At 45.9% G+C, this 11,619-nt stretch overlaps 1 protein-coding gene across 1 annotated transcript in view; it reads right to left on the bottom strand.

Annotated features, from left to right (window-relative positions):
- Positions 1 to 1,387: 1,387 nt before the first annotated feature.
- Positions 1,388 to 11,619, bottom strand: part of CIST1 (colon, intestine and stomach enriched 1) — a 90,762-nt gene continuing 80,530 nt past the window's right edge. The window contains exons 6-7 of the mRNA XM_068233777.1: positions 7,435 to 7,589; positions 1,388 to 1,591 (exon numbers count right to left, since the gene is read on the bottom strand). Coding sequence (XP_068089878.1) covers positions 1,544 to 1,591; positions 7,435 to 7,589 — 203 coding nt within the window. The 3' untranslated portion in view covers positions 1,388 to 1,543. The remainder of the gene's footprint in view (positions 1,592 to 7,434; positions 7,590 to 11,619) is intronic.

Genomic DNA, 11,619 nt, shown 5'->3' with positions numbered 1-11,619 from the left:
GCTGGGTTCACTCAACACTACAGGTAGTTATGTGCAGTGATGAGGTGGGTTAAGTAAACACAACAGGTATTAGGTGTATGCAGTGAGCTGGGTTCACTCAACACTACAGGTAGTTATGTGCAGTGATGAGGTGGGTTAAGTAAACACAACAGGTATTAGGTGTATGCAGTGAGCTGGGTTCACTCAACACTACAGGTAGTTATGTGCAGTGATGAGGTGGGTTAAGTAAACACAACAGGTAGTAGTAGGATGCAGTGAGCTGGGTTCACTCAACACTACAGTTTGTAGGTATATGCAGTGAGCTGGGTTCACTCAACACTACAGGTAGTTATGTGCAGTGATGAGGTGGGTTAAGTAAACACAACAGGTATTAGGTGTATGCAGTGAGCTGGGTTCACTCAACACTACAGGTAGTAATGTGCAGTGATGAGGTGGGTTAAGTAAACACAACAGGTACTGGGGGTATATGCAGTACTGGGTAGTACAATGTGCAGCTCCCTGTCACACACACAGGCAGTCAGTCACTGAATGTGCTGGGCTGCTGGCAGTGGCACACACACACACACTATCAATTACCAAGGCTGTGCATGCAACAAAAGTGTCAGTTTGACATACAGTAAAAAAAAAAAAAAAAGTACAGGATGAGCTCTGACAAAAGCTAGGGTGCTATAAAGCAATAACAATCAGCCAAAGAGCAAACTAAGCAGCCAAGGACCTAACTACTCTGTCCCTAGAAGAACAAGTCTGCAGCAGCTGTCCCTTTCCTCTCACTAGCAGGCACACGAGTGAGTGTAATGGCCACCGGAGCCTGCCTTAAATAAGGGGGGGGGGGGGGTGGGGCTCCAGGGCTTACTGTAGCCTGAATGGCTACAATGTGCCTGCTGACTGTGATGCAGAGGGTCAAAGTTGACCCTCATAGTGCATTATGGGGCGAATCGAACTTCCGTAAAAGTTCGCCTGGTGCAGGCGAACGCGAACCACCAATGTTTGCCTGGAACCGTTCGCCGGCGAACCGTTCGCTACACCTCTACTTTGTATGTGTCAGAGTGGTGCAACTAAATATTTTGAATTAAAAAAATGTTTGGTTTGGGTCCGCTTTAAGAAATCAAATCCCACTGCACTTAGCAGGTGGCCATCTCTTTAGCCTGAGCTACTTTAGCCTGTAAACCTGCCCCTTCACATTGTCACATTATGTGATTGGGAGCCAAGGGATGTCAACACGTACAGCATGGGTCCCGGAAGAAAGAGGAGACTCTTGTTCACCATGACCTAACTGTGTGCTCTGTGAAATTACTAACTTGAATTTGATTTTGAAGTAAATTGGAAGCTTTTGTGAAGGTTGCACATAAAAAACTAAAAAAAGAAAACACACACACAATTTGTTCTTTAGTTTCTTTTATTGGTTTAGACTGTGCAAATATAATGTAAACTCAAAATCAACAAATAATCTTCATGACCAAAAAAAACACAAAAATCATGAAGTTTTCTAGATACTTTACACAAATAAATCTGTAGCAAATAATGGCAATATTCCCTTGGTGTATTATTTTGGAGGATAACGGGCAAAAGGAGCTTCTTCATTGATGCCACTCTGTAAGAGATGAGGTAATTGAAATAACTTTAACATGGTACAATTATATCAACCACAACACATGTAGGCAAATTGCAATTTGAAATTAAAAATATAATATAATATACTTATTAACAGTTTTGCTCATCACTGCTCACAATTACCTTTTCCACTGTCTTTATCCCAATCACCCCCACTTTTTAATACCTATTTCACCTCTAATGTTTGATATTTATTTATAGTTATAAGTTTGTATATATATTTTATTTTTATACAATTTAATGACTGTATGACTACACATGGGTTATGAGCCAATTATCTCTGTTTACAGCTATTGCTCTGTTGTTATTGCCTGATGAAGCGGGATCAAACCTGCGAAACGCGTTGCATATTTGGAGTTCATAAATAAAATATATTGACTGTCTTTACTACAGTCGTTGTGTGTCTACTTGGAGGAGGTAAGTCCACCACTACCTCCTCTATTTACTAAGAATTTGGCTTTTAAGCTCATTTAGCTTTCTTTTATTCTTTTGGCGCCTCTGTTCTCCTGCATAATATTGAGTCGACCCTGGGTGGAGGGTTGAACCCCCTTTTTTCTCATCTACAGAGAGCGACTTCTTATTCCTGAGTGGGGTCAGGAAAATCTCCCCACCTGCCTTTAAAGTGGTTGCCTAATGGTAACCCTGGTTTGTGAGTATTAATATTTACTCTATCTAGTAACCATTTACCAGTACATATTACACTATTGGGGCTCTTGGTGTTTGTGTAATCAAAAGGATCGGAGGGAAAGCATAAGCTAGTTTGGGCCATGGTTAGACTAGAGCATCTAAGCTTGCCAAATTCCTGCAAGGGAATATCAAATAAAAGGTGTTGACTTTCTTGTTCTTCTCCAATGCAAGCAAGTCTATCATTGGATAACCCCATTTCAATGACTATTGCAGGTTGTCCACCGTTTTCTGTTATAACATGTACATTCTGAGTTCCTGGTTTCTGAGCAGTGGCCTAAATTGAAAATCTGGACTTACCTCCAGCCGCTCGTAGCCCGTGAAGTCCCCCGGCATCACTTCTGTGGTCCCACTGGTGGCTCTGTTAATCCAACTTTGCCTTAATTTGCGTGTTTGCGCCCCCAGCGTGTCATTACATCGGTTGGCATAAGCATCCTGTGTCTGAAGACTGAACCTTGCATGCTCAGGACGCTCACAGAGTGGACTCACGACTTCAGTTGAAGTCGCCTTATTACCTGAAGCCACCAGTAGAGATGGCTCGAACCTTCGATTTTAGGTTCGCGAGCCTCGAACACGAACGTCCGCAAAAGTTTGCGAACCTGCGAACTTTGTGAACCGCAATAGACTTCAATGGGCAGGTGAACTTTTAAAACTACAAACACTAATTCTGGTCACAAAAGTGATGGAAAAGATTTTTCAAGGGGTCTAACACCTGGAGGGGGGCGTGGCGGAGTGGGATACACACCAAAAGTTCCAGGTTACAGACTTGACGCAGAGCAGGGTTATAATCCCTAAAGGGCAGAAATCACATTGCATTCCTAAATTGGAGGCCTAAAGTGCTTGAAAACATCTTGCGTGTGTATACATGGATCAGAGAGTGTAATTAGTGCACTGATTCACAGACCAAACTCACTGTGTAACGCACCGCAAACAGTTGTTTGATAGTGATGGCTGTGCTGGACTGGTGCGCACCATGGCGAGAGTGCAGGCGATGGCGGTTTTCAAGCCCATATGGTTTGGCTGAGGTAGCTCAATTACAGTACAACAGTGACTGAGTGTCCAGCTGATCGAATTTGGTCTGTCCACAATGAAGCAACGACCTTATTTTCTTAGGTCAGGTGTGCCCCCCAACACACTCATATAGCCAGTCATTGCTTCATTGTGATACGCAAGCCCCTTCACCGCGGCAAGGTAACGATCATGAAGCGGAATTGACACATGTATATGCCTTTTTTTGTTGTTGCAGCCGCAGTGCAGCCAGAAAAATTAGGCAGGCATGTATACGCACCAGAAAAAGTATTATAGTGGCCGCTGCTATATGCACTGACTTGCACTGACTTGACTAATACAATGTGCAGTCACACAGGTGCAGTGAAAAGGTATACACTGAGTGCTGGTATATAATACAATGTGTGGTCACACAGATGCAGTGAAAGGTATGCAGTGACTGATGGTAGAACAATGTGCAGTCACACAGGTGCAGTGAAAGGTATGCAGTGACTGATGGTAGAACAATGTGCAGTCACACAGGTGCAGTGAAAAGGTATGCAGTGACTGCTGCTAGAACAATGTGCAGTCACTCAGGTGCAGTGAAAGGTATACACTGACTGCTGGTATAATACAATGTGCAGTCACAGATGCAGTGAAGGGTATGCAGTGACTGGTATTACAATACAATGTGCAGCTGTCACACAGGTGCAGTTAACAGGTATGCACGGACTGGTATATAAAAAAAATGTGTGCGGTCACACAGGTGCAGTGAAAGGTATGCAGTGACTGGTATTACAATACAATGTGCAGCTGTCACACACACAGGTGCAGTGAACAGGTATGCAGTGACTGGTATATAAAACTGCGTGCTGTCACACAAGTGCAGTGAAAGGTATACAGTGATTGGTATTACAATACAATGTGCAGCTGTCACACAAGTGCAGTGAAAGGTATACAGTGACTGGTATTACAATACAATGTGCAGCTGTCACACACACAGATATGCACGGACTGGTATATAAAACAGTGTGCTGTCACACAGGTGCAGTGAAAGGTATACAGTGACTGGTATTACAATACAATGTGCAGCTGTCACACACACAGGTGCAGTTAACAGATATGCACTGAATGTGCTGGGCCTGGCATAGTATAGCAATTAGCAAGGGCCAGCTGCGACAGACAGGGCTGTATATGCAGTGTCATTGGGCCACCCAAAAAAAAAAACACATTACAAGAACACTAGCTGTTTTGGGGTGCTTTTCAGCAATAAATATCAGCAAGGAGCAAGCTAACAGACCTCCTGTCGCTTTCCCTATCTCTCCAATGTCTCTCCCTTCTCTCAGTAATTACAGCAGCAGACAGAGTGAGAAAATGGGCAACGCTGCTGCCTTTTATAAGGGGCGGAGGGGCTCCAGGAGGGAGTGCAGCCTAATTGGTTGCCATGTGTCTGCTGACTGTGATGTAGAGGGTCAAAGTTTAGCCCAATGATGTAGTATAGTGAGCGGGTCGAACTCGCGTAAAGTGCGCGGTTCGCCGTGAACGCGAACCACCATTGTTCGCACAAACAAGTTTGCCGGAGAATCGTTTGGGCCATCTCTAGCCACCAGCGGAACCACGGAAGGCAGCAAGAGGATGCCGGAGGACCAATCGGGCTACGGGGGGCTGGTGGAAGCCCCAGGTACGTCCAAATTTTCAATTTAGGCCACTGCTCAGGGTCCTTTTAAGGCTCTCAAATTCTTCTTCACCCATGAAATTATTGGTGAGAGAATATTTAATAGGGTTAGACCTGTAGTTCCCCCCTGCTTCTGAAGCTATGCAATGCCAGTTTTGTTGTCCGATTGTACACATACAGCCTGCTGAAAAATCTTGGATTTGAAGGCTTGAAAAACTGCTTGTAGTTCTAGTATGTTTGAAACCGTTGTCACCTCTTGAGACTAAGTCCCCTGTACTGCATGGTCTTCGCATAATGCACCCCAACCAGATAGAGAGGCATCCGTTGTTAACAGGATCCAACATTGAAGGCGTAATGAAAAAGAGTTTGTCAAATTGTCTCTGTTCAGCCGCCACTCCAGGGACAGTTTAATCTGTTCCTTCATTACAATTGTCTGTTGATAATTTGACTTTTTCCATTGTGAATGGAATCCGAACTGGACTGATGTCATTAGCCACCGACTCCATTTCAGCAGAGGTATGGTGGATGTTAGGAGTCTGAGCAAATGCAGGCATTTCCTTGTTGACAATAGTCTCTGTCTCCGTAGAGTATCCACTCGTAGACACTGTCTATGATCATCATTTATTTCCACTCTTCATTGAAACCGTATCTTGTATTGTGTCGAACTGAGCACCTGGTTAACCACTTGCCGACCAGGGGTGATTTGCCTGATCTGTGCTGCGTGGGCTCTCCAGCCCGCAGCACAGATCAGTATTATGGAAGGGCGATCAGACTTCCCCCCTTTTTCCCCCACTAGGGGGATGTCCTGCCGGGGGGGGGGGGGGGTCTGATCGCCGCCGGCCATCTGCTTTTTGCAGGGGGGGGCTCCTCAAAGCCCCCCTCCGCAGCCATTTCCGCCCTCTGCCTCCTTACCTCCCTCCCTCCCTCTCTCCGTAATGCGCAGGACGGAGTTCCGTCCTGCGCATTGAAGGATAGGCTTCCGCCTATCAGATGCCGGCGATCCCCGGCCAATCAGAGGCCGGGGATCGCCGATCTGCCCTACGGCGCTGCTGCGCAGCAGCGCCGTATGATGTAAACAGCGGGGATTTCTTCCCCGCGTGTTTACATTTTGCCGGCGAGCCGTGATCGGCGGCTCTCCGGCTGTTCACGGAGACACCCTCCGTGAACTGACATGGAAAGGCCGCTCGATCGAGCGGCCGTTTCCATGGTAACCCGCAGACGACCAGTTTACGCCAATCGGCGTTAGCTGGTCGTCAAGAGGTTAAGTCAGACATCTTGACAGGTAACAACTTGTAACGATTTGTGTCAGCAAGAACAGAATTCTGATTATTAGGTGATCTGCAGAATCACCTATAATACTGGTATATCAGAAGCTGATGTGACAACAAATACAGATGGTGTTTGGTGCAACAGTAATACTGATCAGAGCTATACCTCACCAGAGGAGCTAGTGGGTACTATCAGTATAGTGCCTCTCACCAGAGTCAAGGGCCCTCTGGTGGGAGTGGAGTAGTCAGACAGATCGGGTTTGGCAACAGACAGACAGATGCAGTACAAAATCGGAAGGCAGAGTCAGGAAGATATAACAGGCAGAGTTGGCAGCAAGATCAGATGAGCAAAGGTACAGAATCACTGAGCAAGAGAGTGGTCAGAACGAGCCAGAGTCATGCACAAATAATATACAGTAAGGTAATTCTTTAAGGCTATCAAACAATTCCTATCTTGTGTGAAATCCCTGGTTTCCTCCCGGATCAAAGCACACCGGAACTATTTAAGGGTCTGAGCGCTAACACGAAGTATTCGCAAACAGCAGACAAGTTGCGAGTGACACAGCTAGGCTTATGAAGCAGAGGAGACCCTCCAGGCACGCCCCTTGCAATTGACCAATGAGGAGCGGCGAGCGTCTCCTCTGACGTCAGCCGACCAGCCGGTCAGCTGACACGCCTTCTCCCCGCATAAAGGTCCTGTCTATGCGCGCGCGACAAGGCAACCCTATGTGCAACTGACAGTTCCGTCCTTGGCGTGCTAGATGCCTGAGGCCCGGATATGCAGCTACACTGGGAGCTGGAGGCAGCTGCGGTGGTAGCGCTGTTCACCGCGGCTGCCTCTCCAGCGTTTGTTACACAACTGGCTTTTTAGTTTATAAGCCACCCAAACTGATGCAGGGTTTCTAGTACTATCCCCCGATGTTAGGGAATGATTTCTTTTGAAATAATTTGTTAGTACTCTATGAGATTCCACATAAATTGTGCTCTTCATATATTATGATTCTGGACCGATTAACGAGCTCTAAGCCAAGAAGGAAAGTACTTTCATTTTAAAGTGAAATGTGAAAACGAACATCCTGTAGAAATTGTAACCTTTACTTTTAAATATCAAGTCTTTCACAAACAAATACAGGCTGCTGTAAGCCATTTGATTTAAACCTATCTCAAACTATATATCTCCTAACAGCAAACTGCAGCTTGTTTCCTTACCATTGGAACTTCATCCAGCTTTTTGAATTGTGTCTCATTTCTTTTGCAGACCTTAACAGCAGACACAACAATAACAATGCAGAGGACAATTACAAAAATACAAAGTACAGCAACCAGGCCAGGGTTATCTGCAAGAGCTTTGGAAGCTTCAGTACCTGTAATCATAAGAAAATAATATTATCTCCACAAATTTTGCACAGAGCACAATGCCAATAAGCAACCTAAATTATAAACAAAAATACCTTCTGGAAAAGTAGAAAATGAGTGCTCTGGGGGGAACTGACATTTTACATTGTGATTACATTTTGGAAAGTATCAATTAATGGTATCAATGGTTGAACTCGATGGACGTATGTCTTTTTTCAACCCAAATAACTATGTAATACAGTACATGCTTTTTTTTATTATGTACTGTAAATATCTATTTACTTTTGTTTATTGCAAATTAATTTAACCATTTAAGGACCGCAGTGATTGAGATCTACGCCCTGTATTGGTGGGCTCCTGGCTGGCAGGGCTTAGATCTCAATCACTGTCCGCAGTGCGAATCCGCCGTTTCCGCTGCTCCACGCCGATAGCGCCGCTCAAACCCGACGATTCTCGCCGCATCTCACAGGCTCTGCCTGTCTCTATGACAGCAGAGTCATGTGAGCGGGTCAGGAGCCGATTTCATTGGCTCCTGGCACTGTCTTTCAATGTAAGCCATTCCCATTGGCTTACATTGAAAAACAGGGTCAGGAGCCAATGAAAGCGGCTCCTGACCGGCTCACATGACTCTGCCGTCATAGAGACGGTAGAGTCTATGTCCTGAGGGTCTCGGCGAGCAGCGATGACGGCGGTTGCGGCGGGCATGTGCGGCGATTCGTCGGGATTGGACGAGCGGTCTCTGGTCTTTAAGTGCCCAGAGACTGCTGGTCCTTAAATGGTTATACACTATGGCCTCAATTCTGGTAGGGTTTTTGACCAAATTACTGCATGTATGGTAATTTACACGCGGTAGTGACATTTTGTAATTCTGGTAGATTTTAGTCATGTTTTACCGCATGCGGTAAATTGTAGTCATGAGTTACCGCATGCGATAAATTATGCGGTAATTCATACAGTAATTTGCATTAATTTTACTGAAAATCACTATTCTCATGGAAATTAGGGGTTATGTTAGCACATAATTTACTGATCAGTTTAAGACCTGCCTGTACCTGGCGGTAAAGTCAATTTGTTTGCATTTTGCAGTTTCTAGTGGAGTTCCTATTGCTGTTTTAGTGGAATTCGTATTCAGGCTGTGTAATAGAAAAGAATAGTGGAAATAACATTCCAAATATTTACTGGATTTTTTGTATAGGGGATGCCTATAAATATACTTGTGCCATGCCTGCCCCCTGCTTTGCTGCAACTGCTGTTTCCATGTGCGCTGTCACTGCTTCAGGCTCACTTCTGATGGAGGAATGCTCTGCAGGTTGAAGTGAGATGAAGCCAATAGGCCATGTCATGTGGGAGCAGCGATTGTCCCCCCCCCTCTGACCACATAACTCTGGCTGCAGCGCAAGAAGACTGATTAGCTGATACCACCCAGGACTCTAGGAGAAGTGATGTGCAGAGTGGCGCCGCTGGTCATGTGATGCAGCTGGAATGCTCTGTCCCATCCTTTGTGGTCGGTGCGGGCAGTGATCGCTGCAGCGGTCAGACTCGAATGGCCTCTCCCTCCTCCCAGGTACAGCCTGTCTCTCACATTACCCTGTGACCATGGCTGCCACACACTTCTCCTGAGGATGAGGCAGATGACATGCAGGGGGACAAGGTATCATTTGGTGAGGGGACGAGAGACAGACATGGCAGGGGTGTCATGTGCTGTTTGGGGGGCAGGGTGTTAGATACTGGGGGGATGGTATAATGTGGTGAAGGGGCAAGGGACAGACAAGGCAGGGGTATCCTGCTGTTTGGGGGTGGGGCAAGATGCCATGGGCTTGGGGGGGCAGTATCATGTGGTGAGGAGATGAGGGGTAGACATGGCAGGGATGTCATGTGCTGTTGGGGGAGCAGGGTGTCATGTGCTGGGGGAAAGTATCATGTGGTCAGGAGACAAGGGACAGACAGGGTAGGGGTGTCATGTGCTGTTGGAGGGGCAGGATGTCATGTGCCGTGGGAACAGAGATGTTCTGTGGGAACAGAGGGTCAGGGGTGTCATATGCTGGGGGAAGGACAAGGGTGTGAGTCATGTGCTAGGAAGCAGGGGTGTCCTGTGTGGGGAGCAGGTGATGCTGTTTTTACAGGGTAAGGGGGCTCTGACTGGTAGTGGAGGCACCATTTCAGTGATTGCCATAGGTGCCATATTACCCAGATACGTCACTGACTTAAGCTCAACCCACACCATACAATCTTGGTTGTACAATCTTACCACTTTCATGTAGTATAAGAGCTTATCCAATCAATCATTCCAGGTATTTTCAATCTGTTGGCCCTTATACTACATAGATTTGGTAAATCTGTACAACCAAGATTGTATGGTGTGTGTTAAGCTTAAAGAGACACTGAAGCGAAAAAAAAAAAATGATATAATGAATTGGTTGTGTACTATGAATAATTTCTAGAAGATTAGCAGCAAAGAAAATATTCTCATACTTTTATTTTTAGGTATATAGTGTTTTTTCTAACATTGCATTATTCTATAATATGTGCAGATTACACAACACTCAGCATTCAAAATGATTCTTTCAGAGCAGTCTGTGAAGTAATGACCTCTCCTCTAGCAGAGAAAAAGTAAACAGTTCACTTACAGTTGAGATAATAAAAGTCAGATAACAGCCCTCTCCAGGACTAAAGGTGGCCATACACTGGTCGATTTGCCATCAGATTCGACCAACAGATAGATCCCTCTCTGATCGAATCTGATCAGAGAGCGATCGTATGGCTACCTTTACAGCAAACAGATTGTGAACCGATTTCAGCCTGAAACCGTTCACAATCTGTTGTGGTGGTGCTGCTGCCCCCGCCCGCCCGCATACATTACCTGCTCCGCCGGCGCGACTCCAGTCCCCCGGTCACCGCTGCTCTGTCTGCGCTCTGGTCTCCAGGTCCGGCATGCCTCACTTCTTCTAGCCCAGCAGGAAGTTTAAACAGTAGAGGGCGCTCTACTGTTTAAACTTCCTGCCGGGCTAGAAGAAGTGAGGCATGCCGGACCTGGAGACCAGAGCGCAGACAGAGCAGCGGTGACCGGGAGACTGGAGTCGCGACGGCGGAGCAGGTAATGTATGCGGGCTCTATTGAGTCGGTCGTCGGGCACTCGAACGCCGCTAGCGATGCGCTCTTTACCCGCGGGCGATCGACGGTTATTTTCCGCACGGCGCGATCGACGGGATCGGACGAAATGGATCGAAATTCGGCATGTAGCGTGAGCGATTGGCAGCAGATTCGATCCCAGTGATCGAATCTGCTGTCGAAATGGGCGCAAATCGGGCCAGTGTATGGCCAGCTTGACTTAGTCAGAGAGCTTAATGGCTTGTTTGCATAGAGATAACAACTGGAGTTTCTCAACTCTTCCTGTTCTGGAAACAATTAGACTGATGTATCTGATCTTAATGTTTTATTTCTTAGCTGTACTACGCATACAAATCATAATATCATAATTTTTTTTTCTCGCTTCAGTGTCTCTTTAAGGATGATGTTCACCTGAACTGAGAGGGATATGGAGGCTGCAATACTGCAATATTTTCTTTTCAACAATACCACCAAAAACAAGCAAGCAGCTAATCTAGTCAGAATCAGAGCGCCAATCAGTCAGAGCACCTGATCTGCATGCTTGTTCAGAGTCTATGTCTAATTAGTGGAAGTGGGTCTGCAGAACTGCCAAGTAATCTGCATTGCTTAAAAGGAAATAACTATGTTGGTCTTCATAGTCCTCTCAGTTCAGGTGTGCTTTAAAGAGAACCTGAACTGAAAATAAAAAGTCAAAATAATCATACACAAGTCATACTTACCTCCCGTGTAGTCTACTGCTCGATCTCTTTCTCCTCTCCTGAGTCCCATTTGTCCACTGTGATCAATGGAATTCTCCGTCCTTCATTTTAAAAATGGCCATTACCCCATAACAGCTTCCTGGTCAGCACACTGTTAAACTGTAATATCCCCCACTTGAGCCATAGGGAAACATGGACATTACCTTGCACATTCAGTTGTAACTGACAGCTG

Source organism: Hyperolius riggenbachi, chromosome 1 (assembly GCF_040937935.1).
Source record: "Hyperolius riggenbachi isolate aHypRig1 chromosome 1, aHypRig1.pri, whole genome shotgun sequence".
NCBI lineage: Eukaryota > Metazoa > Chordata > Amphibia > Anura > Hyperoliidae > Hyperolius > Hyperolius riggenbachi.
This window is presented reverse-complemented; position numbering and strand designations above follow the sequence as displayed.